The sequence below is a fragment of the Bemisia tabaci genome, chromosome 4 (assembly GCF_918797505.1).
Source record: "Bemisia tabaci chromosome 4, PGI_BMITA_v3".
In the NCBI taxonomy this organism is placed as follows: Eukaryota; Metazoa; Arthropoda; class Insecta; order Hemiptera; family Aleyrodidae; genus Bemisia; species Bemisia tabaci.
In genome coordinates this window covers 17,577,650-17,605,516 of record NC_092796.1, presented here as the reverse complement: position 1 = coordinate 17,605,516, position 27,867 = coordinate 17,577,650, and the positions used below count along the sequence as shown (strand labels likewise).

At 39.9% G+C, this 27,867-nt stretch overlaps 1 protein-coding gene across 1 annotated transcript in view; it reads left to right on the top strand.

Annotated features, from left to right (window-relative positions):
* LOC109034410 (solute carrier family 7 member 14) overlaps positions 1 to 27,867 on the top strand; it is a 168,158-nt gene that overhangs the window by 116,333 nt on the left and 23,958 nt on the right. Inside the window, 6 exon segments of the mRNA XM_072299442.1 lie at positions 1,137 to 1,367; positions 4,047 to 4,255; positions 15,450 to 15,621; positions 21,715 to 21,743; positions 21,745 to 21,899; positions 24,213 to 24,337. Of these exon segments, the coding sequence (XP_072155543.1) occupies positions 1,137 to 1,367; positions 4,047 to 4,255; positions 15,450 to 15,621; positions 21,715 to 21,743; positions 21,745 to 21,899; positions 24,213 to 24,337 (921 nt within the window).

Genomic DNA, 27,867 nt, shown 5'->3' with positions numbered 1-27,867 from the left:
TTTTGTCCGCACATCTGTTTTGCCCAATAGTTCACATCCACGCTTGAAATAAGCAACAGTGACTTGGTCCAATTGTCATATTTTCGTCCGTATGTAAAATTATATTGACAATATCGAAATGAGAAAATTGAGAGAGACGGATGAGTTGTTGTGGTAACTCATTTTTTATATGAAATGTTATTTCCTTCTTTTGATCAATCTTTTTAAATTGTCATGGGTGAATATTTGGTTTTATTTCCATCCTTAAAATTTTCGATGAAAAATAACCCTTATAAATACTTTTTTTAAATGAAAATATCGCTTTATTTTAAAAACATTTACATTTTTAACACGTGGCAAATATTTCCAAGCGATGGCATCGATATTAAAGTCAATGAGTTGTGTCGAAAGAAACTATGCACAAATGAATAAAATAGGTAAAAGACCGAGAAGCACGTAATCTTTGGTTTTAGCTCATTTGTACAACAATCTTTCAGAGTCAAATACGTCCTATTTAGAGCGTTTGGTTATGCACTCACACCACGCCGCAGCACAGTAAAAGCACAAAATATAAAAGAAAAAATTAATGTGCTTTGAAAATCATTAAATACGACAAGGAAACACCTTAATATTTACAAAACACAAATTAAATTTTCCTTTCATGCATATATATTTTTTTATCAATTTAACTTAAAGTAATCCATAGAGAGTGTGCAAACATATCAAAATCATGAGTTGAAAAACGCTGACTGCGAGTTTAAATAATAGGCCCTAGCATAAAGCGGAGTGGTGCGACGTATGCTGCCAGCACGAAACGCGCACTGGCGCCTACAAACCTAAGCAGATACTTCACGCATTGCGCAATGCTTGAGGTATCCCTTAGGTTTGTAGGGGCCAATGCGCGTTCCGCGCTGGCTGGCTGGCCACACCGCGCGCCGCAGCGTACGGTCCACCTAGAACTCTCGACCGAAAAAAATTTCCCCATGAAACTTGCATTCCTTTCGAGAAATTGCAAAAATGTATTTATCAAATTGTGAAGTGAGTTAGCTTCAGCGCCAGGTTTTAAATGTGCCAAACCCTCATTAACATCATTATTTTGCCTAATTTGTCGTTTTATTGAAAAGCGCTAAATTTAAAATTTATATCCTGTGTTTCAGGTGCTTGTTACGCTGAGTTCGGGGTACGAGTTCCGCACACAACAGGATCGGCATATATGTATAGTTATGTAACTGTAGGTGAATTCATTGCATTCGTAATTGGTTGGAATATGATATTAGAGTATTTAATTGGAACCTCAGCATGTGCCTGTGCTTTGAGCGCTTGTTTTGATGCCCTCACGAGTGGCGCCATTAGTAAAACGGTAGCCAGTGTGACGGGAACCATATTCGGTGAGTATTTTTTCTCTTTATCAATCACTTAATTCCCTCCATCTCCTTCCTTTTTCTGAGGTCTGGATCAGTGTTCGAAACTCACAGGCACCAACGCGCCAAATGCGCCTAAAAAATGAAGGTTCTGCGCCTACGTTGCCCCTAAAAATTACCCCCTAAATATCTGAATTTTAATATTAGGTGATTATTCGAAATTTTCAGCACTACAAGTGAAAGCTTTTTCTATTCTTCACGATTCCATCCTTAGTGCTTTTGTCTTCCCCAAGTTACAGCTACTTACTAGTTCTGTTACGGAAACATCTTGCGTTTAATTTTTCACTAAATGTGCCGTAACATATACGCAAAAAGTCAATTTGGCCCCCCAAAAATCTCCAATGGCGCCTAAAAATCGAGCTTGATGTGCCAAATGGCTCCCTAAAACTCAAAGGTAAGTTTTGAACACTGTGGTACGATGCCTTCATAGAGAGAGTTGAGACACTTTGTATTATGATGTCCTGAGCCGCTCACAAAAATTACACGTTTCGTCGGGTTTTCCGTATCTTTGACCATCATACTTATACAGAGTGATCCGGGGTTAAACGGCCAGACTGCAGGAACCAAAACACCCCCCCCCCCTTTAAATTGGGATTTCGATTTTTTTAGATCATTTTTGAATTCAGGGCATAAAAGTACAGGAAAGTACAAATTTTCATGAGATTTGGTTCACAACCGTTGCCAAAATTCATGAAAAACTATTTCCTTTCCGAAATTTTGGGGGGCCATAGCACCGACCGGGAGGAATTTTGGAAAAAACTTTTATACAGCAAAAAGGTCTTATTCTGACCCATAGAACACGCTCCTGTAGTTTGGCCGTTTAACCCTGGATCACCCTGTATATTATACCTCTTTTCTCCCTTCATAATGTCTACCAGGTAGGGAACTTGCTTCATGCATATCTTTAGAAGGCATCTCAGAAAATTTTAGAGGCCGGACTAAGATATACTATTTAAAACCTATTTTGAGGACTTGATTGAAGAGGGCGTCTTTTATTTATTGGATCGGAACGAGACACGTCACAATACATATTTATGTGAATGAAAACAGTCGTCTAAAAAACTTAACTATCACTTACTTTCATTTGTCGTGCACAGAATTGTAAGAAGAACTCCGCCCCTGAGCGACTGAGCCGTCTGATAGAGCACGGGCGACTGACTAGGTAGGGCGGGGACTATTTTTAACAATCGTATGCACGACAAAAGAAGTAAGTGATCGTTACAGTTCTTCAGGCGACAATTTTCCTTCATTTACTTGTATGGCTTTCAAAAAGTCTCAATTTCTTCGAAATAAGCGCATACTTCTCTAAATGTCATTTCTCTCTGGGCTTGATGTATATGAACAAATTGCCATGAAATGAAGCTCCCAGCAATTCGTGCTCATCACACACTTTCTAATAATTATAATCCCTCCAAGGATGGTAGCTAGGAAAGTCAAGTATACTGTGATATATTAAGATCAAATACAGCATATGACCCACAATTCGATTCTAAAAGATTTCAAAACCAGTTTTGTGATTTTAAACGGTCTTTGAAAGCAGAAAAAAGTGCGTGATGAAGGAAACTTCAACAAATTTAGAGAGGTAAGAGCTGCATCAGAATCATCAAATTTTCGGATCTTGTATGGTCTCGAGTCATTGTAGAATCATCTCTCTTTCTCTTTTAAAATTCCGTAAAACTTCAAAGGCTTCAGGCTTTCTTTTAGGCTAAGAAAATTTAAAGCATCTTGGAACAATTGTATCCCATGCCAATATTATATGTGCACTACATTGCACACTAATTTAAGACTGAGAATCAGCTCAGTAAATCTTATTAAAATGTGGTCTTGATTTAAATAAATAACATTTAATTTGCTCTGCGGAAATCCACCCGGGTACGCTAAATGCCTTCACCCCTCCTCTCCTAAGCCAGCCCTTCCCCCGCTAACACTATTTCAGGTTCCTCTCTCAGAGTTGGACGAGCCGATTCAATTAAGAATGTTAAGGGGTTCATCCATCACAGCACTGCGAGACTGAAAGAAGGAAGAGAATCAATTTGATGTCCAAAAGAACAAAGAAAATTAAATCGAAGCAAGCGGGATCTCTATCCCCTATTATACTCTTGTTAAAAAAGGCCAACACATGTTGTCACGTCAGACTTTTGTCGACAATGTGATCGTGACTTTTGGTTGGCATGCTTATACCGATTATCGCGTTTCCAAAGAATAGCAGAAGCTGAGATGTACATTACGAAGGGAAGTGGAAATTGGGGTTAGCATAGGTTAACTTAAAAGGCTTAGATCCACGTGGAAACTTCATAACCTACCTCGTTAAAAACTCAGACTGGTAGTTTCTGACAGTCAACATGAAAGATAGGAAAAAATAAACAAAATTTAGTGCATTCCACACCTCGTGAAAAAAAGCCTTATGAGTAAGACGCATTTTGGGATCCTCGAGCCCTCTTTAGTTGCGCATGCGCACTCCAGCAGCCTATAGCGATGATCACAAAACGCGATCAGCACAGAAAGAATTCTTCTGTGAGGTGCAGAGTTGATTAGTTGTTAAGGTTTGTAGTTCCATTGCCTCATCTTCGGTAATGGTGCAATCTCATTCAACTTAAAGAGAGAAAAAAGGGGAATTCTAAAAGGAATTATTTCTCTTTGTTTCAGGTCGCCCTCCCGACTTTCTAGCTAGTATAATAACAGTCTTGATGACAATTTTAATAGCCGCTGGTGTAAAAAAATCACTAGTTTTTAATAATGTTCTAAATGCAATCAATTTAGCCGCGTGGGTCTTCATAATGAGCGCAGGCCTCTTTTACGTCAATACGGACAACTGGTCCCAGCACAAAGGATTCCTTCCCTACGGTTGGTCCGGGTGAGTTTTATTTTTCCTTTCCTCTCAGTGTCAGAGACATTCAATCAGCCAGTGGCGAGTTTGCAAGTTAGCAACACTGTTTTTCCTCCATTTAAATCCATTAAAAATATTGATTTTAGGCAAGGCAAGCTGCTTTACCATGAATCGATTGCTTTACATACATTTAAATAAAGGGGGGAAATGTGTTGCCAACTTTCAGGAATCGCCACTGCAATCAGTGCATGTTATCATTCATGATTTTAGTGTGCGTGACTATTCCGAAGCACAAACATGTTTATGTCATTTGAAATTAAAATCTTCAACTGATAGGGAGAAAAAAGTTTTTTTTCTTTTTTTTTTTCTCGATGTATCCACTGCTGCTGAGCGCGGCATTGATGTTCGCGCCTGGATGCAACTATTCGACTTCAAGTGATGTGCGGGTTGCGTACAGAATTATATGAAGGCGTTTGGGAATTTCGGACTTTGGAGAGATGAAAATCGCGCCTCCGTTATAAGTGAATATTACTTGAATAAACGTGGGACGTTAATTGAAGGAGTAAGAGAGGCATGCCGGGTTTGACACCCTTTTGCATTTTATGATTGCAGTTTCGATGGAGTCTTGATTATTCGCAGTACAGCCATCCGCGATTCGATTTATCTTTGATCCATCATTGCTAAGGAAGTTTTTCTGACATAATTTGAGGATTGAAATGAAGTTAATAAAGCGCACGAAATTTGCTTTTAAGTTTGAATATATCTTAAAATAGTTTACGGGCAATCGCCAACGAAATAAAGGACCTTAATCTACAAGGGTGAAATTTTCAGTTTATCGGTATTATGTCGAATTCGGTCAAAAACGTTGCAACCTCCCTATTACGTTACCCCTCACATTTTATTTTCGAGAGGAAAAGCCAAACGTTATTATTTTGAGAAACTGCTTTTGGGTATTCTTTACGTGTTCAAAAATATGTTAATAATTCATGCACAGATAATTGTTGGTTTTTATTTTAAAATAAAGTAAGGGTGAGATGCGCCTTTTGCTCGCATGACTATGGAAATTACATTTTTCATCTATCTATGCTTGCTAAAATGTGGTTAAAACAGGTTTAAATTTTTCGCGCTAATTTTAGCAATAGAAAAGGTTAGAGCTATTGCGAGAGAATATGGGTGGAAGGAAAGTCAAACAGCTAGAACATCAAAACCTTCAGCTTTTTGCAAAACCGAGACAATCGTTGATAAAAAAAAAGAAGAATAAGAAGGAGACGAGGAAAAAACTTATTGCCGATTTGCTCTATCTATGAAAGTTCCAATCCGAGATCCAAAAATAGGACTAGCTCAAAGCTTTGAAATCGAACCTGTGGCGTGAAATATTGGGTACGGAAAAAGTTGAATATCTCAATAACTCGTGGGCCAAATTACAAAACTTTTGCGACTTTTAAAGCTGAAAATAGAATCACCGGAACACTCTTCACCATTCCGCAATATCTGCAGAAGTTGCGAAGAAAAAATAAAGAAATACTTGCGGAGACTTACTTATATACTATGCAAACCTCGTAGGTATTTGCGCTGGGCCCGGCCAAGAGTAGGAAAGGGAAATACTTGACTAGTTTTCCGAAAGTTGCCTTTATCAAAGTAAAGCTACGGAGGCACTTTCAGGTCAACAAAGGCTCTTTGACCAGAACCCGAGAGAAGAACACCCTGAGGGTAGGTTCTCTCTCATCAGCTTAAATAATTCCCGAAGTTCTATCACCGGCTCAAACTGCTCAAAAGCCACCTACCGGCCGATTATTGAAATTGATAGACAAAGCTATAGACAAAGAGGACAAAAGGGGTATGGATGGATACTATTGGTGGAAGTGGGTGGTTGCAATGGACAAAGGCGGTAGGTAATGGACTAATAAAGGCAACTTACGAGAGACCCTTTATACTTAGTCTATAATTATCTCCCTTAGTCTATAGGAGCCAACCATTTCAATCAACAGGATCGCTCCATCCTTCCTATGTCTTCTTTGTCTATCGCTTTGTCTATCGCTTTGTCTATAGCTTTGTCTATCAAATTTAACAATCAGCCCGCTGGTAGCATTGAGTTTCTACGTGGACAGATGTGTTTTCAATTTGCACAGAGGCACCCAAAGGAATAACAGCCTTTCGTCGGTCTTGGTAACAATGTGACGACAAAACCACTTACAGCGTTTTAAGCCGATGCACTTTTCCTATCCTATAGATCGTTTTCGATACATCAAATAGGTGAGATTGTATCGATATCGATTGGTTCAACATGTAAACATAGCCTCAAAATTCAATCGAGTAATCTGAGGAAACGGGATTTTTCTGATAGATTTTTTTATTCATATAAGTACTAAATGGCATCGCAAGGTGAAATAGTTAGGAATTTTCTCATTTTCAGCTTTTCCGACTGAAATCCTGAAAGTTTTGTTTGAGGTTATGTTCTATTGTTTGGAACCAAACGATACATCGAAACACTATCAAAAACGATCTATTATACATTTTTGAAGGACGAGTGATCACACGGTCCTGAAACTTTTAGGCCATGTCAAACTGTTTGAAGGAGCTTCAATGATTTCCATATGCTTCTTCAGCGTTTTTAGGTGAAATTTCGAAAACTTTTATCACGTATAGACTTTCCATGAATTCAACGTTTTTCTTTTTTAAGGGGAAAATGGTTTCCAAATAAAAACCAAATTCCCTTTTATTCATGGACATTCAAAAACCGCATTCAATTAAATACATCTCCACTGATGTACTGGGTGTACCAAAAGACCAAAACCAAAAGATGGTGATTTCTTTTGGGTTTAACCAAAAAATGTCAAGAATAACTTTTCAATATTTGAAAACAAGTTTTTCTCATTTTAATAGACAACGAGACATACCCAAGAGAAAATAGTCCATTTTTTGTCATAATCCCTGACAAATTGCTTCATAAAGTGTTCTTTCCCCAGGTTTCCTTTTCAGGGACCTACAATCCATTTGAAAAGATAAAAAAAAAGTTTCTAAAATAAAATTCCGTTTGATTTGCTTTTCCTCCTTCTTTGTTAAAAATGTATCCGAAACCCTGGTAAAAATTGGTAGTAGAATCTGTGTTCCAAAATACCATAGACCTAAATCCGGCTGTAAGATTTCCAATAGCTTCTATAGCCGGCTACACAATTTCTTATAGCCTTTTATAACCGATGGTAGCCGAAGTGTATGCTAAACGTTACTAATTATACGGATGCTAGGACTTAGTGAGTTTTTTGAATACTGCTCTCTTTTTGGGCCGTAGTATCTTGATTTATTTTGCGAGGAAAGCTCCGTACTTTTGATGGATGCCTGCCATTACTAATATATTAGAGCGCCTTCAGTTTCGTATGATACTGTGCAATATCTCTGGTGTGAAATAGTTGCTTCAAGCGCCGTGGCAGGCGGGCAGCCAGCGCGAAACGAGCATTGGCGCCTACAAACCTAACCGGGATACTTCACGCGTTGCGCAATGCGTGAAGTATCCCTGTTAGGTTTGTAGGCGCCAGTGCGTCGCCGCTCCGCTTCGTGTTAGGCTCTAATATTTAATCTGGCGGAGTCAGCGTCATTCAACTCATGATTTTGAACTGTTTGCACATCCTGTATGGATTATTCTCATTTTAATTTATGAAAAAAAAAAATATGTATTAAAGGAAAATATAACGTGTGTTTTGTAAATATTAAGGTGGTTCCGTATCGAAATTAATGATTTCCAAATCACACGAATTTCTACACAATTTCTTATAGCCCTTTATAATCGATGGCGAAAAAGCAACAACCAGGCGATAAAGTGTAAAGCCCGGTTATAGGAAATATAGCCCGACTGCATAATTTTTTACCGCTTCGTATGGCCCGGCCGTATGATTTTCTCCGCATTCTACAGCCAGCTATATGATTTTCTGTAGCCTTCTTTAGCCGGCTATAAGAATTCTTATGGTATTTTGAAACGCAGCTCCTGTCGCCAATTTTTACCAGGGAAGTCTCACGGAAAATGTCTAGATAGTGCTCTGTTAAGATTATAAAGTAAGGGCAGAAATTTCGAGACATTAAAATCAAGGCCCGAGTTTTCGTGGTTTCACCGCCGATATGTGATAAATCCCCGGAGGAAAAATGAGAATCAGATTCCCACGACTAGCCCAAGTGTTAGCGCAAATAAAACTTTACGGTAGAGATTGTTTGAGGAGGTTTTAATGCCATCTGCAAACACCCGAGCTGTAACCGAAAAGTTTTAACTTGCCCACGACACCTCTCATTCGCCGGCCTCTGGCTGGCGCAGCTTTGGTGACGCCACGTTGTCAAAGGTTTACCTAAACATTAAATTTTCGCTATCGCATATGATACGTTCTCGCATCATCTTTTAGTGTTGTTCGTTTGTTTTTCATCACACTCGATGTTTCCGGGGGTTTCATCGAAAACTGTTGAATTCCAATGATTGAAAATATCCATTTAACTCGCGGAGTGGATAGATATATCAAATTAATGAAACTATTGGGAAGATCTGTCATTAATGTTCTTTCGCGCCTCAAAAAATCCTGTTCCCATTTCGTCATCTTCCAACCAAAGTATCACAAGCGCCATGCGACGTTTCAAAATTTTCGCCGCCATTTTATTGTTCTACGCAGAAATTGCTCAGCGATGCTGTCCGAAAATTTCACTGAATTTTCTTAGTGCTGCCGAGAAAATTCAGTGAAATTTTCAAACAGATTCAACCAGCAACTTCTCTGTAAAACAATAAAATGGCGGCAGAAATTTTTAAACGTCGCAAGGCGCTTGTGATACTTTGGCCGGAAGGTGACGATTTGAGTGTGGCATATTTGTTTTTTATCACATTCGATGTTTCCGGAAGTTTCATCGAAAAACTGTTGAACTGTTGAAACTATTGAATGAATCTGTTCAATGATTGAAAATGTCCATTTGACTCACGGGAGTGGATAAATATTTCAAATCAATGCACCTAGTGGGAAAAAACTGTAATTAATGTTCTTTCGCGCCTCAAAAAATCGTGTTCTCATTTATCGATTGGATTGAATACCGTTGATTGAAGTTTCTGAGGTTAAAATGAAGTGCTCGGCGTATTTTTATAAATTAATTTATCTGAACTCAATTTTTGTTAATATTTTAAGATGGACGTCATTCTCTCTCCTGCGTATTCTCTGCAAATCGAGGAATCCTTTCCTTTATTTTTAAAAAAAATTTGGTTGATTCATTTATTCTCGCTTCTAATTGGTCGAAATATTTGGCTTACATCGATAGGACTAAGCAATCACCAGTTCAAAATTCGTATCATATTCGATCTTAAACGTTCACCGACAATTTACTTAAAATCTGCCTGCTTTTGCGCCAACCTTTTGTTCTATTATCCCCATTAGATTTCATAGGATACAGCTCATTTTGGACGATGCGTGCAAGACTATTTCCGGTTTGTTTCTATATCACGCGGGACCGCAAATACACAAAAAGCTCTCTTGCAGCACTTATTACAAACGACATAAGTGCCACTGAATTTCCGTTGTAGATGGGCGCTTTCATAGATTATCTAGAAAAAGCAGTTCCCCAATGCAAAATGAAATTCAATTTTTCCTCGAGCTGTTTCCGGGAAAAGAGAAAACGTTACAACCCGGACAGTTCATATACCACCTTCAATGGAAGTAGACGCAGTATTTGAGGAGTTGAACGTTGTTTCCGGGAAAAAAGAAAAAGTTAATATTCAGACCATTTCTTACGAGAATTTGCCACTTACTTGAACGGTCGAGTGTTATATGTCATCCATTTAGCGTTCACATCAAAGAAATAGAAGTAAAGGACTCAACAAGTTTTTCTAGTCTCGCCATCGATGTGCGATTATTTTGCGAAAATCGGCAACAAAGTCGGATCGGCAAGTTTGTATGCGGGGGCGGTTTGTTTCCCATGCTGACGCTAATGCAAATAAGTTTCGAGTTCGTGGAAAAACTATTCACGAGGCCGGCGCATTCCATTCAGTCGGAGTCTTGTCTTCGACAGTATTTCTTTGATCCGTATTTTAGCGTTCTGTAATTTCCTCTCTTGGATTGAATTTCTCCTAAAATTCAAGCGTCGTGTTTTGGTGCTTTGAAAACAGCGTACAATTTTATATTATAGGGGGGGGGGGGGGCTCCCCTGAACGCTACGTAGCTCAATTCAAAATGGACGCTCTGCACCTCCTGAGGACCGCATTGTTTCGTGCAATACAACCTGGGTCAAACCCACACTCAGATCTCACATCAAAATTTGAATGAAACTAGCCTCATATATTTTCACGCTTAATTTTAGCAAAATTTTGGCAAGTATTTTGCTGTGAAGATACATCACTAGACCAAGTCTGAAACCAATCAGGGGCTTGCGGAAGTTACGAGGCGGCTGCCACCTCGAACCTAGGGTATTTCATTGTGATATTCTGCGTTCTTTTAATACAGTTTTTAGAGAAGCTGGTAATGTTCTTTGAATATTTACAAACTGGTAAAAACTCTTTTTTGAAAAGAGTGTTATATTGTGCCCGTGACATATATTATGATGCAATGTTTTCATTATTAAGGCGTCATTCATGAACACGATTCATTGATCCTGAAAAAGTTAAAATATTTCCTCGCAGGAATAATTAAAATCGACGTGGAAAAATTGACCATTGAATGATAACATTTTGCAATTAGGAGCTACAATTTCTTGCTCATCCTTAAAAACACTTATGTGCATAAGGGCATTAATGGTACTTCCGTTGTTCCTAAATTGAGCCAGAAATTGTAGTTTCTAATTGCAAAATGTGGTTTAAATGATTGACATTAAAGATTTTTTGTTTTTCAAGTTATCTTCACCAAGGTTTATAACACTAAGCTTGCCTCTTTAATGAACGAAGTTTTTAGATTCATCAAGGGAAAACATTTCACATAATCCTCACGATGGTTAGTTACGAAATCTGCAACGTCGCAATCCAATCTACGTGTTCGAGGTGTTATTTCTCACCAGCCAAATTCGATAAACTATGTGGCCAGCAATTTTGATTATGCGAAGGGGTGAAAACATTAACAACACTTGGATAGAGAATAATGGTGCCGGGGCGTTATTTTTAATGGTTTTTCCTCGCCCTTTTCATCCAGTTTCTAGCCCCGGGTGAGTTCCCTCGGCCGCTCTGTGACTTTTTTTGGCCGAGTGCCAGTCGGGTAATACTTTAAATGAAACAATTTGTTCCGACAATCGCCAAGCATGAGACGTGAGAACTAATACTCAGCGTTTCTGCTCAAGGAAAAATGCCTGATCTTGCCTGGGATCGAGTATCTCCTTCCTCTCGTCCTTCTTCATGTTGGCAGCGAAAATGTTTCACAACCCCGAAAAATCGCCCTTGAATTTCCAAAAATGTCGATGAAAGAAACTAGAAAGAAAAGTCTAACCTATCAAAGAGCCGAAAATTATAGAAATACTAGCAGGAAACCCGTGCTACGCACAGGAAAACCCCACCATCAGCAATCACTGTGATTAGTGATCAGTTACTAATTGTGTTTCTGAATTATCGTCTACTATTTCAAAATTGGCGAGACACACTGGAGTGATAAAAAAGTAGAAATTAGTAGTATGCTGCTATTTTGGTCTGTTCTTCAGTAAGCTCATATGATAATGTAATAATCAAAAATACCCAATCAAAAGTTGGTTATTTTCATAAAGATTTGATACTTTTGTCAGTTCAATGTTTAATTGAAGTTAGCTGGTGAGTTTCAGCCGCGAAAATTACGGGATTTAACCAGCGGTTTCGTTTAATTCTCAGCAATGACGGGTTTGTCATCTACATCGCGGAGAAAACTTGATTTTTCCAGGGATTTTGTAAAACAAATTAGAAATTACACGATAATCACCACGGTATCACGGCAAATACGTCGTGTTCCTAGCGAATTTCTAAGATCATTTAATTAATTGCGAGTTATTCACATCAATATCGTGGCATACACGCGAATTTCTGACTCAATTAAGACTACGTAAATGTGCGCATACAACGCATAAACATCTGTTGCTTGGGATGGGCGGAAACGTATGATTTTCCTTCAATTTGTATGATACCACATACCCACTCCGGAGTTCAAATAGTTTCTCGCTTCATTTCAAGCAGGTGAAGAATGTCGGAGCGATGTTCTGTTTGCTCCGCTGTCGCTGTCAGCACCGCGACTACAGGCGCAGTGTGACCGAGCCGTCAGCACAGTATAGAACGCCTTCAATCTAGCAAGCGGCAATGTGCGCAGAGGAGACCAACGAATTACACCTCTAGAATGGCCGCGAGATAGCAAACCTGCGTAACGCGCATGGGCCGGTTTTGAAGGCAGAGGGGGTGGGAGCCCAAGTATAGCTAACCTCAATCTCCATTTCTGCTGCGTCTTGCCCATAAGGATTACATGTGAAAATTTCAACCTTTGTAAACTTTCATTTTTTTGAGGTTTTCTTTCAAAGTTCCTATTTTTTGAGTAAAGAAAACCTTTTGAGGTGCGATTAAAAAGACTACGTCAGTCTCTTTATTCTATGCCAATGAACAGACAGATTTTCCAGATTTTCACATCTCTGAGAGGGTAGCCCGGCAACGGAGGCACGAGTCGGAGCTCGCAAAAATCATGGCGCGGCGTTTCCAACAGCGCGACGCCGAACTCGTTCCATCCTCCTCGCACTCGTTGGACGCCGAACTCCTTCCATCTTCCTCGCACCCGTTGCGCGCACCATAAGAACACACGTAAAATTTATCAGCTGTCTTCGAGCGCGAGCCGCGGAAATCGCTCCATCTCGCTCGCACTCTCTCTCGCACCCGTTGTCCTTACGGAAAATCGACCCGCGCGGACCGCGATATCCCGCGAACCGGCGGGTGGATCGCGAAATCCTCCCTTATCCGGCGCCTCGGGGTAGAGAGGGATCCCAGTGCGGAATCTCAGGGTCACACGGCCTCCCGTTCACGAGATCCGCTGATACGTGAGTCAGTGAGTGAGTCAATCAACGTGAAGTCTGCTTTATTAGTATAGATTGGCTGTACAGATCTCTCCTTATAACTGGGCGGCGTTTATGCGAAAAACAGAGGCAATTTTGCAAGTTGGCAACACTGTTTTTCTTCCGTTCAAATCCATTACAAATATCGATTTTAGGAAAGGCAAGCTGCTTCACCATGACTCGATTCTTTTGCATACGTTTAAATAGAGTGAGAAAAAATGCGTTGCCAACATTCAAGAATCGCCACTGGCAAAAAAGAACCAACTTACGTGGCGTTTGGGTTTACTATAGGTTTGGGTTTACATGACTATAGGGCAGTGGCGTGGCGTGAATTGCGATATATCGATTGTTATGCCATTTGAACCTATGGAAAAAGATCGATTATTAGGGTGTTCGCAGCGAACACCTTAGTAATCGATTCTTTACCATAGCTTCAAATGGCGAGATATCGATGATCGATTATTCACGCCACGCCACTGCTATAGGGTTGATTTTCTTTTTTCTCGTGAGGTTCAATGATTAAACACAAATTTTAAATAAAATTTTCGCATGCTAAAAATTTTTGAGAACCCCATTTTTGACAGGCAAAAAATGCCTCTAAAAAGTTTCAAATTATCCAGAACTCAATTTTCCTGAGAATGTCTTTTGATTCCCTTTTGTTGAACGCGGCCCAGCCTCCCTTAAAAAATTTAAATATCGGGAGGCAGACAGCCTCTGCTGAAGATGAACCAAATATTCTCATGTGGGGAAAAAATGAAAAAAGAGTTTCTTCATAATCTCTGGATTGGTTGAGTATTTATCAAAAGCAGCCCTCAGTTTTCCCACAGCCCCACCTCAAACAGTTTCCAGCCCGTCCCGATAAAGAACCAGGATAAAGGGGGAAACAGTGCGGCTTCTGGGGCGAATTTTGGGCTGAGGGGCGGAAGGAGTGACTCGAAATTGACAACTTCGGCAGTAACTTTTCCGACACGAAAGAACATAATCTCCGTGGAGAGAGGCACTCCTCGCCGAGATAAGACACAGACGAGGCGGCGCTTATCGGGCCGCGAAAGGAGGGGGAAGAGCGACGTGCGATGAAAAATGAAGGAAAACAAAAGCGCTCGGCGGAGACGACTAACTCAACAAATTATGAACTAAACGCTCGGCTTAAAATTCTTCGAGGCCATTGCCGAATTCGGGTGTAATTAATCAATCGGGCTTTTCAAACTCGTTTTTATCCATAGATCGTCTTTTGATAATTGAGGAGTTCGGTGCAGAAACGGCCCGAGCGGAATCGGGCCCTTTTGTGCAGAGCAACTTTTCGGATTATACGTATCATTATTTTACGGAATTTTCAATTTTTTACAGTTTTTAATTTCAATTTTTTACAGTTTTTTTTTTTCGTTCAACTTGTTCTTTTTTCATAAAAATCCCTTTTAGCATCCCCCATGGGTTAAAAGTGACTCCATCAAAAAACGGCCTAAGTATCAGGCATATAAACACAAAATGTACCTCTCAAATTAGTCGTTGTACGCAAAAATGGCGCAAATACACTGTTTCTATTTCCGTCATTTCTCATTTCCAACAACATTTTTCTGTGTTTCAATCGTGCTAACCTTAATTTGAGGATAAAATTAAATTTTTTTAGCCTCAGCCAATGCCATACCAGATAATGTGACAACCTGGCATGATAATGAGATAGTTAATCGTTGTTTTTTGGAATTGCGATTTTGCAATTGAGAGCCGTTTTTGCACCAATAACTCTTCAATGCCGCACGGAGGATCGAGTCAATTAGAAAGGTGGAACATGAAATTTTTGACTAAAATTGCCAATTTTGATACTTATTTTGTCACATTTCAAATTTCAAGCAAATTTCTGCAAGAAAATTTCACGAGAAAACCAATGGAACCACTTTCAGAACCTCAAAGTTTCGTATAAATGGAGTTATAAGCGTTTAAAGTTTCCAAATTTTGTCCGACCTCTCCTATTAACTCGATCCACTGCGTGCCGATGGAAATTTAATGTAGACATGTGGTTTCAGACCAACACGGCGGAAATTAATCTATTAATTTTTGACGACCATGGATTCAAAATCCACACACCAACCAGTTGTTCTAAAAGCACTGAGAACTGAGACTTCGGTCCAAAAGTCTTTTTTATTTTGGCCATAGTTACGATTGTTTGTTCATACATTTTCATTTGAAATGATTTGAAAAATTGAAAATTAATTCTGCTTTTTTGTATGTTTTAGGTATTCACAGGCGCGGCGACGTGCTTTTATGCATTCATAGGGTTTGACATAATCGCGACGACGGGCGAGGAGGCGAACAACCCTAAGAAATCCATTCCTTTAGCAATAGTTAGCAGTTTAGTAATAATTCTCATGGCCTACGTCACCTCATCTATGATGCTCACACTAATAGGTTCGTATAAACATTCAATGGTTAATTGCACAGAGTTTGATAGAAACGCAATATAAGTCGCATTTTGGGGGAAAAATAGTTGGGAGTAGTTTTGATTCCAACAAGTCGTAAATCTCCTTCCGAAAATTCAAATTTCCAAAAAAGAAAAAAAACTGATCGTGAAAGTCAGGGCCGGATTTACCTACTTGCCGCCCACGGGCCGCCTGTATTTTGCCGCCCACGGGCCGCCTGTATTTTGCCGCCCCCTTTTCATTCGTTTTGAAACATCATATCAATAAAAGCCATCGAGTGATCGTGCCGAAGGGGGAGGGGTGCATGAGACGCATTTACTCGTGTTGGATACATTTTTTGCGAAAGCCCTGTCAACACGACTTGCAAAATTTCACGGAACTTTGCGCGAAAGTTAAGTTCCGTAAACCTATCTCTATGTTGACAAGGCCTTCCATTAATGAGAAATGAACGAAAAAATTATGAAAGAACAAACATGAATGTGGTCTAACTTCCGCCACGGCGCCGCGCCGCACCGCGCTGACCGCACTGTGTTTGACGCAATGCGTGAAGTATTCATGCAGTCTCGTAGGCGCTATGCGTTTCACGCGGACCGCTGCTGACCGCACTGTGTTTGACGCGATGCGTGAAGTATTTATGCAGTCTTGTAGGCGCTAATATGTGTTACATGCCAACCGCCGTGCCGAGGGCTTCTCCTTTTCATCTCAAGTCCAATCTGAGTCCATCTGAATCCAATTTTTTTTACACCTCCATTTAAAAAAATTGCAAAATTTGCCGCCCCCTAAATTTGCTGCCATGGGCCGCGGCCCATGTGACCACCCCCTAAATCCGGCCCTGGTGAAAGTAGTCGTCTATCCTTAGCATTGATTCTTATGCGGTTGTCTAAAATTTCAAATCTCTTTTGCTCGGTCCATACTCATGCGACTTGGGGCATTTCTGTTAAATCCGATCCTACCAAGGTGAATCCGTCCCGCACCGCTCTAGAAAACGGTGACTAGGATCAAGCGAAAATATTCTGGTATTGCTGCCGAAAATAGATTTCTCTTGAATCAACAGGAAATCGATGGTGTAACTACCAAACCACGTATCTCGGCTTGTGACGTCGCAGACTTCCCGTCACACTTCATCCTTTAAATGAAAAACTACTCAACATCAATTTTTGAAAACTTCCGTGATCTCTCTTCTCTAAGAGATGAACTCTCTTTGGAAACTTCAAGGAATGATGTTGATTTGTTCTCCTTCAATAAAATAAAATGGGCGCGGAGATTTTCAAACACCGCAAACGAGATACGTGGTCTGATAGTGTTACCGTCGAAATGCTGTTTATATCAAGGAGAAAGCCACTTATATCAAGCAAAAACCTCATCGAATCTAACGATTCTAGCTTCATGAGAGGATCCTTTCGGCAGAAAATTCAAGTCAATTTTTATCTCCAGTGCGCGCGGAGTGTTAGTTTTATCCCACGCAGAGAATGGCACCAAAGTGTTTTGATTTTTGTGCAACCATGCTATTTGGGATTAGATTATGTTTTTAATGAGTACGTATAGATGTTGGAGGATCTGTTCATAATTGGCTTGGACATCCTAAGATACTATAATAGTGGTTGGGTTTAGAGTTGTATTCGATGCAATGTATCGTGGTGATTTTTTCACTGAGACAAACGAGGTTGATTCATCATAAAGGCTCTTTAAAAGTCGATGGGAGGCTGCGAGAAACAGAGGAGCACAAAACAAAAAATGAAACTTTGAACTTGTTGATCCATTGAACTTTATCTCCCACCGGGGGAAAGTTCCCTCCCTTGTTTCGTACCTCGTCAAAACTCCACGGTCCTCGTCGAGTTTCAGTATTTAATCTTCGCGACTTCGTGCGTAGTTTAATCATCTAATTTTCCTACATTTTAATAAGTTTCCTCCGCGCTACAAGTCGGAACTCCTTGGAAATATTCTCCGCGGCGTTCAGAGCATCCCTTTGACGATGGGAGGACCGAACGCTTTTTGATAAACCCCCTTTTATAAGGACAACTCAAAGGAAATCCTGGCTTATTTATGGGCTATTTTGACGCATTTGAACTGTAGACTTGCAAATTTGTATTACAAAATCTAAGGAATGACAGCCGATGAGGGTTTACAGAGCCCTGAGATCTCCAATGTAATCAGCCTATCCTAAAATTCATTTCGCGAAACCCTTTTATGATACTGGGTAAGCACACAGATAAAGAAAAAAAAAAAGAAAAAAAAAAACCTCTTCACTTCTTTCTTGCTGTTACTTAAAAACCTCCAGGCTGTTTTTAAAACCCCTGTTTTTTTTAGCCCTCTCTTAAAAATGTCGCCATGGTGAATTTATTATACCCATCCTTATCTCATCTTGTCATTGCAGACTTCCTGTCATATTTTAAATACATGAAAAACTACTGAAAGTCATTTTTTTGAAATTTCAGTGATTTTCCTCTCTTTATAAAGAATATTCTGTGATCACTTCGAGTCACAATGTTGGTTCGGTCTCTTTTGAAAGAATGAAATAGTAGCGAGATTTTGAAACACGGCAACCGAGATACGCATTTTTGCAGTTTCGCTGACGATATGATGACGATATGATAGTGCTTGATGAGCTGAGTTCATTGATTTTTTTTAAAGAAAACATTTGGTATGGAAACTGAGAAAAACATTGTAACCTGGAGAAGATCACTGACTTCTGAAGAGTAGATGCTTGCCCTGGTAAAAATTGGCGATAGGAGCTGCGTTTCAAAATACCATAGGAGTTCTTATAGCCGACTGAAGAGGGCGATAGAAAATCATATAACTGGCTGTAGAAAGTGGAAAAAATCATACGGCCGGGCTACACGAAGCGATTAAAAATTATACAGCCGGGCTATAGTTCCTATCGCCGGGCTTTACACTTTATCGCCTGACTGTTGCTTTTTCGCCATCGGCTATAAAAGGCTATAAAAAATTGTGTAGAAATTCTTGTGCTTTGTAAATCCTTAAGTTTGTACGGAATCACCTTAATATTTACAAAACTCACATTATATTTTCCTTTACTACATATTTTTTTCATCAATTAAAATGAGAATAATCCATACAGAGTGTGCAAACATTTCAGTCATGAGTTGAAAAACGCCGACACCGCGAGATTAAATACTAGAGCCTAACACAAAGCGGAGCGGCGGCGCACTGACGCCTACAAACCTAACAGGGATACTTCACGCATTGCGCAATGCGTGAAGTATCCCAGTTAGGTTCGTAGGCGTCAATTCGCGTTCAGCGCTGGCTGCCCGCCCGCCGCGCCGCACAGTGGATCGAGCCAATGGTAAAGGTCGGACATAGGCCCAAAAATGAAAGTGAAGGGACATAATGTTTCTTGGCATTTTCTTAAAGTAGACTCTTTAGCCGAACATAAAATACCAATATTACATCTGAAAAAAATTTAAAGCGATGTAACGGACGTGTGATACACCGTGTCCATATTGAGGTGAATTTCGGGTACATTTTTAGCCTAGACGTTACTCCCTATATTTTAATTATCCTGCATTTTTGTATCAAATTTTGGGGTTGTCCTCTATTATTGATGCAATGGGGAGAGAGAAACACCCGTTGCCATATTTTTCATCCTTATTTTTAATACTAATATCAGTGCACAGACATGGTACCCTAAAAAACCCGGTTTTCCAAATTCAGTGAATGATTTCGACATTGTTTCAGAACATTTCAAAGAAAACCGACCTAGAGGAATGTTCCTTATATCCCTAGGAACCAATATCAATTGAGAAGTTTTGCCTTTTTTTGCCTTTTTAGAAGTTAGGCCTATAAATGTGATGACAACTCGCTCCTCGAAAAAACCAATATTTGAATTTTAAATGAAAAGTCCTAGTTTTTTGCATCTAGGAAGGCTGGAAGGCTCCCATTGGGTTGGTATAACTTACCACCGTTTCGAATTGGCTTTCGGAATAAATTAGTCATGCCCTCCCCCCCTCTCCCTTCCAACGCCAATATATCATCTTGCACACCACAATCTTGTTCTTTCTATATCGAAAAAAAGGAGGGAACACTAAGTCAATTGATCGTAGCGCAATTTGATTTCTATTTTGGTCAATATATGCATCAATTTTAGGGATTTTTGACTTTATAAAATTTTACTCTCCCCTCCCTTTCAGTAATTTTTATTCTTTTAAACAAATGTTACTCTCAACCTCCTACAATTCTGCAGAAATGATGCCCTGGTTTTCGTGAAAAATCGTTCGACTTGATTTGTTGGTTTGAGTTTTTTACAATTCGTCGCTCTTCTAACGTGAAGGCGTACCTATCTCTATTTCCGCATGAGCCCCAGAAAGATGAACTTATGTCTAAAACGGGGTTCACGTTGAAATTGAGATACGCCTTTACGTCAGAGGAGCGACGATTTGAGCGGTCACCATATCCTCAGATTTGCGTTTGTTCCTACTTCGCTACGATAAGCGATCAATCAGCGATACTGATAACTGAATCAAGATGATAGTACGTCTCAAAGCTGCAAGCTGCTCGAAACTGCAAATGAAGGCATCATGCATTTTTTGTTGGTCTCCGCGCCTCAGATCCTATTATTTCGAGCCTCCGACCCCAAATTACGGTGAAGAAAAAGTCAAAACTCCTTTTACCGGAAGCTCTGGATCTGCTCGTCAAGGAACAGTGCTTGGAGCACCCTGTATAAGTGGAATATTTCTGCCCCCTCAGTTTTCATTGTGAGTCATAAACTCTCTTTTTATTTTAATTAAGTTTTGCTTTGTACCTGAACAGCTCACTTAACCGCGCATCGTATCCAGCTAGTAAATTTTGGAAGCGGGGGAAGGGGGGGGGGGGGCATTGCTTGTTTAAAAATATTCACATTGAGTTTACAGCAAAATAAAAGAAGAAAACAAAATATTTGTAGCTCAGCAGAAACAAATAAAAGAATAATTAATCGCAATAATTATTAGAGCATTTACTATTTTTTGAAGGGTTTCAAAGAGGGGAAAAAAAATCAATTTTTCCTACAAACCGCTGACTTTAACGCCTTTTCAATATGATATTCAGCTTTCTCGTGAAAAATTACCGTAGAAAACATATATTTGTGTATCATATGGCGGTTGACAGTCACACGATAACCCTATGTCCGCGCCGCCCTATCCTTCGATCCACAGTGCGCCGCGCCGCAGCGTACCGCGGCGCTTGAAGTTGAAGCAACTATTTCACACGACAGTATCATACGAAATTGAAGGCGCTCCAACATATTAGGAATGGCAGGCATCCTTCAAAAGTACGGAGCTCTCCTCGCAAATTAAATCAAGACACTGCGGCCCAAAAGATAGCGGTATTCCAAAAACTCACTAAGTCCTAGCCGCCGTAATTAGTAATGTTTAGCATACACTTCATCGCCAGGCTGTTGCTTAATCGCCATCGGCTATAAAAGGCTATAAGAAATTGTGTTGCCGGCTATAGAAGCTATTGAAAATCTTACTGCCGGCTGTAGGTCTATGGTATTTTGGGACATAGATTCTACTGCCAATTTTTATCAGGGTGACAAACAGGGCCTTGGCTCTATGAAAGAAGGAGAAGAACATTGAATTACATTTTGCAACGAGGACCACTTTCTCTGGCTCCTCTGTAAAGGCACCTTTCGTCGTTTCTCTCACGAAGGAACGTAACTCCATTTCGATGTTGCCAAATCTCCCCTCGTAAACTGCATATTAAACAGGAAAATTTTGGGCAGTTCGAACTGGAAATTTCACGGATTTTTCCTCAGATTGCACGCAAAAATCATGACAAATTTTAATGAAAACTGCATAGATGCAACTTTATAAAATAAATTAATTGTTGAGTCCATTTGGCAACCTTGGGATGGAGTTACGCTGCTTCGTGCGGGTTACGGCGCTTTCTGCATACGGAAACCAATGGCTTCAATGTTGAATCTAGAATGAACCGGAAATAGTGGTTCCTTATTGCAAAATGTGGTCCATTTAGTCTAATGGTTTCGTCTATAAAACCACGGATTTTGTGCATAGTGCAAGTACACAAAGGTCCATTTTTCATTTTTCACCTCATCTCAAGTTTTTTCATTCTATCGTATTTTCAGTTCCCTACGAAGAGGTGGATCAGGACTCAGGGGCTGGTCGAGATGTTCGGTCAAGTGGGGGCGTACAAGTGCCAATATATCGTCGCCATCGGGGCGCTCGCCGGGCTCACGGTCAGCATGTTCGGCTCCATGTTCCCCATGCCCAGAGTAGTCTACGCCATGGCTCAGGATGGCCTCATTTTCAGGTTCGTTTTCTACCCTTAATTTAAAATATTCGTGAATCGATGGTGCATAGTTGCCAGATTGTGATGAAAATTCAGCAATTTTCCCTATTTAAAACCTCTATGAAGTATCTATATGTCACAGGCAATTAGCAATCACCGGCAATTTACAAGCTGGTGGTGGATAAATATAGAAAATCATAAAATTCAAAAATAAAAAAAACAAGATTAGAGTGCTGATTATGTTGCCTGTAATGTGAATAGACACTTTTCCATCCTTAAAAACATGGCAGGAATATGCACATTATGCACACTTAGAAGAGCGTGTATAATGAACTCTGTGACATTAGTTGGGTTGAGATCGAACAGGCAACTAAACTAACTTCGTGACAAAGCGTACAGTATCACAAAAAACGAAGGCGCTTCAAGCCGAGCTCATACTTTTGAACACCATTACTCTTAAAAATTGCATTATGCCGATGCGGATCATTGCGATTTATTGAAACAACGTGTGAACAGCTTGCAAATTGCCGGCGATTGCTAATTGCCTGCGACATATACTTTATCGCGCAATCTGACAACTGTGCGATGGTGAGATCACCAAACTACGAATCTTGATCAAGTCAATTCTTTTAAAAGTTCCACCCATATTTCTTCTTTATTTTTTTCAAAGGATACCACGGAGAAAAAAAAGGTGTTGCTCTTATAATGATCATTAAGCATTTTAGGTCCCACGTATTTTCATGTTTTTTCATAGTTACAATGGTTTTTTTCTTTTATAATCCATTCATTAGGTCTCGGTAATAACAAGGAATTGTGAACGGGGCTAACAGGGCTGTTACCATAAAAATAACATTGTAACTACCAATAGAAAGTAGGAGGAACCTAGAACCCGCTTTGAGCATTGTGAGAACGATTCTTTTTTCACGTGACTGCTCGACATTTCTGGGGAAAATTTTCGGAGAGTATTCTTAAAAGAACGAAGACTAATTAATCAAAGTATATTTGTGCAAAAACGATGATCGAGCGATTTTTTTAAAAAAAAAATATATGGCGGAAACTTTGTAACGTCGCAAACGGAGATTCGTTGTATCGTAGTCTCGCCGTCAGTAACGTTTCGGACCGCAAGGTTGCTAGCTATATAATGTGGATAATTTAATTAAATAAGGGAAAGTGCTGATTTTTCATTACTGTTTGGCAACAATGGTTGCCAAGGTATGCCATTTAATGTGGATATTTTACATGGGTTCAGATGGCTAAAAGTTCTGATTTTCAGCGCTGTTCCGCAACAACGAACCCTTGAGGACCATCACACAGAGCAGGGTTGGAATGTACACATTAAAATGCAAAACTGTACATGTTTCCTCATCAAAATTTTACGTCGAACACGGGAGACGCATCGAAAATTAACAAGTCTCATTTCATCAGTGAGAAATTAACGTGTGTAATGTGCGATTGCGCCCCATTCTCAAACGAAAGTATTCAGTTTCCCTAACAGTCTGCTGAATTTCCTTCATCTACTGCTGTACTTCAGTACAGCTTCAGTACATTACAGCAGTACTGTACAGTGCGTATAATATGTTTCTCAAGTTTCTTCAGTACAGCATCCCTTGATTGTCGATAATAGGAAGTAAACTAAATGTTTCAACTTGGAGGATATTAAATATGCTTTTCGTGGAATTGAATATTTTGTCGCCTATACATTTCAATAATCGCACATGTACTCGTTCCCAAATTATTTTTAAATGTTTTTTAAACCAGGAACTTCGACTTTGAATACCTACTGCGTGCATGCACCCGATTTTTCATCCATGTCAGAGTGTCAGATATTTTCAGAGCAAGAAAGGGGAAGTGTACTGTTAGAAAACTCGGGATAAAATCTGGAATGCATTTCACTTCGGAGCTAATAATGTTTCCAGCAAACCCGAGTGATCTGAAAGTTAAGTGCGAAATTCGCGCCGCAAGAGCGTAATTCACTCCGCAGAAAGAATAATTTCCGTTCGGTAAGAGCAAAGTTCGCTCCGCAAAAAGAGTAAAGTCCATTCCGCATCCACATCACTCGGGTCGGTGGGGAGCAAAAGGGTTAGGAGTGAAATGCACTCCGGATTTCATCTAGATATTTCCAGTGAAGGAATTATCCTACTTAGTCTCTCTCAAGATGTTCTATAAGGTTTAAAAAAAATCCATGCGCCACTATTTTAATGGGTAATATTTCAAATTTTATCTCCGCTATTAGCTCATTTTCTCGTGTCTGAAAAGTGGGAAGTTTACACTGTGCCTGTTCCCTATTCATTTATTAATTATTCTACAGCACGTCTTGCGATTATTTACTTACAGGTCTCTGGGTCAAGTTTTGCCTTTCACCGGCACTCCGGTCTTCGCCACGTTTTGTAGTGGTGCCGCGGCCGCCATTGCCGCCCTTCTTATTAAACTCGAAGTTCTTGTTGAAATGATGTCTATAGGTGAGACTCCCGCTTTTTTTTATATCTGATCTGTGAAAACACGCTGTAGATTGCATCGTATGCTTAATATACACGCCATCGTATTTGTTTTTAAAAACTATTCATTTTACTAGGGCCGGATTTATCTACTTGCCGCCCCTCTCTCATTCGTTTTGGAACATCAATAAAAACTATCAAGTGAAGTGCTGGAGGGGAGGGGTGCATAAGACGCGTTTACTCGTGTTGGAAACATTTTTTTTTGCGAAAGCCGTGTTAACACTACTAGCTAAATTTCACGGAACTTTGCGCGAAAGTTAAGCTCCGTGAACCTATCTGTGTGTGGACAAGGCCTTTCATTTATAAGAAATGAACAAAAAAATTATGAAAGAACAAACATATTTAACTTCTGCCACCGCGCCGCGCTGACTGCACTGTGTTTGACGCAATGCGTGAAGTATTCATGCAGTCTTCTAGGCGCTATGCGTTTCACATCGACCGCTGCTCACCGAATTGTGTTTGACGCAATGCGTGAAGTATTCATGCAGTTTTGTAGGCGCTGATGTGCATTAAATGCCGACCGCTGCGCCGAGGGCTTCTCCTTTTCATCTGAAGTCCTCGTCATCATTGCTCTCTGCGCCGCGTCGTTCCAGACTCGACTAATTGAAGGTTCTGTCTCTTGTGCCACCGGAAGACGACAAAATTAGAATTTACTATACTCTTTGGAAATGAGAGATTTTGTCGCCTTTTCTTGCTTGTAATTTTTTTTCTGAATCCAATTTTCTTTAATCCTTACATTTAAAAAATTGCAAAATTTGCTGCCCCCTAAAATTGCTGCCATGGGCCGCGGCCCATATGGCCATCCCCTAAATCCGGCTCTGCATTTTACCAAGGCTGTTCAACGGCCATCATTCGTCCCTGCAGGTACCAACGAGGGTAAAAATTTCTCAAATAATCCAACAATTTTCAAACCGTTGAAAACATCGAAAAACGGTTGAAATTCGTTGCAGGAATGCTTTTTTTTTTTTTTTTTTTTTTTTTTTTTTTTTTTTTTAAAAACGACCTTTATTATTAAATGATAAAAGACAATGAAAAGTGAACTGCGACAGATGCCGTGTATATAGATACAATTTAATAGTAGAAAGAAATATAAAAAAGGAGAACAAGGAAGTAGCGAAGTAAGAGATAAAATAAAGAAATTGATTGGAGATTAAGTGACTCCTAGAGTCAAGGTCGCGCCGGAATTACAACTATGTATACCATCGGCGGGGGGGTCCTTCGGGGAGAGGGACATGTGGTTGCTTTTACACTTAATTATGGAATGCCTTTAGAGGCTTTCTTCAATTCAAAAACAAGAGATGGAATTCAAACACGACCGGTCCTCAAAAAGCTCTATAAAAATCCACCTTACACCGAAAAAAAGTAGCTTGGATCAAGCATGGTGATTCTCGAATTTGCCGCCAAGAATTTTTTTATTATCTTGCTTTAAGCTGACTTTTTCTTGATACAAGAAAAATAATGTTGGGGTTAAGCAAAAAAGTAGCTTATGTCAACCAGAAAAATTCTTGATTCAAGAAAAAATACTTTTTGGTGGCAAATTAAAGATTCTTTTTTTTTCAGTGTAGTTTTTCAAAAGTTGAAATATTTTATGAGCGGGATTTTACGTTCTGTCACGCGGAGCTATGTGCCAACTGTATGCGGCACTCTTGATCCATGGGCGTAAGAAAAGAGCGTGGTGGACATGGTTCATGAGTTAACGCCGAGCAAGAGCGACAACAGAAACGGTTTCTTTGGCGCTGACGTCACTGGCGCTTTATAATTCCCATTCATTCTAACGGCCCTCGACAAACAAGCACACCCCTTCTTTCCCACCTGACACTGGTACTTTTTGGCAGAAATTCGTTAACACGGCAGCGTTGTGCTGCGGCGAGCCTTGGAGCCTCGTGGTGGGAGGGGAAACGTGCCTTCGCACACGCACGCTGCATAACGGCATCGAACGTAAACAAGAGGCAAGAGTCACACCGGATACCGTTTAGGTTCTCGCACATTCCACTGTTTTGCAAACAAAAAGTAAACATTCGAAATTATGCATTTTATCAGAGGAGCTGCACCGTCGAAGCTCCCGCTGCGCCACTGCTTGCGAATTCGCAGAAAGCACAGTCGCCAATTCGACAAGCGCCATCCAGGGAGTTAGAATTTCAATGCAAATACATTTTCATCATGGAAATTCTACCCAGAACACTGTCAACATCCATTTATAAAAAACCAAATCGCGGGTGAAAAATAAAGATTTCCGTACCGGTCAATGCAAAAGACTCCCTAACCGAACTGAACCGGGGCCATGGAGGGAGTAATAGTCTTAACACCAATACATTTTCGTCGTCGAATTTTTCCTAGAACACTGTCATACATTCATAAAAAACCCAATCGCGGGTGAAATATAAAGTTTTCCGTATCAATCAATGCAAAAGACATCCTAACCGAACCGAACCGAACCTAACCTAACCTAACCCAACCGAACCTCAGTTCCAGATGAAACCGCCGCGTGCTACAAGACTGTTGCAAAGTGTCTAGTTACAGTCTCCGCTAAATAAGTATGCGTAAAACCCCATTATAATTGTTAAAACTTCACATGTACATTCTGAAACATAAAAAACTTCGAGTTTCAGAAATTACATGATAAAAATTCAAACAGCGTAGCCTCAAGGCATTATGACTCAATATTTCGTTTGATATTCTGAGGAAATTCTTATGCCAAACTATTCTTGAAAATTTTCGGCAATAAATTGGATGATTTAATTTTGAGCTTTTCGGCACTCAGTAGCCTTTCTACACACGATCTCACAAACATTGAATTTTAAACATACGGCCGCCGATTTTGAAACGCCATTTTTAGCTATGTTTTTTCAGAATTTAGCCTTTATTTTTGTTCTTTTATACTTACATAAAAAATAACATCTTGCACTCATTGAAACCGCTTGTTATATCACTTAATTTTAGTGAATGTGTGAACAAAAATTTTACGTAACATATAAGCATAATTAGTTGCACAAGTAGTAATATTTAGTTGCATAATTTGCAATTTACTTTACGTTCCGCAGCAATTTGCACGATTTGCAGAATTTTACCAACTTTGATGCTGACTTTTTCGGAAAGCATTATTTTTTTATTTTTTTAATTTTTTTTTTTTACCGAAAATATCACACGGATGTAAATATTAGTATTCTTAGGACTTGGCATCAGTGGATGAAATTATAATGAGCGGCACGCTAAGTGCAGCAGAGCCGAGGGGATTTGTCTGCGTTATCAAGAGGAGCAACAGCGTTTGTATGGGCCTTGATCTGGAACAACAGGGGTCAGCGTTTTTGAGCGGGCGAGAGGGGTGGGGTTGTAGTTACAGGGCTCTCAGCGCTCAACAAGCAAATCAAGCTGCGACAGGTGATGGCGGAAGGGGTGGAGGGCATCCAGCTAACAACGAGGAAAGTGGTTTTTGGAGCTCTGGGGATGATTTCTATAATAGCTATGAGCTTCTTACATTTGAGCAAAAATCATAA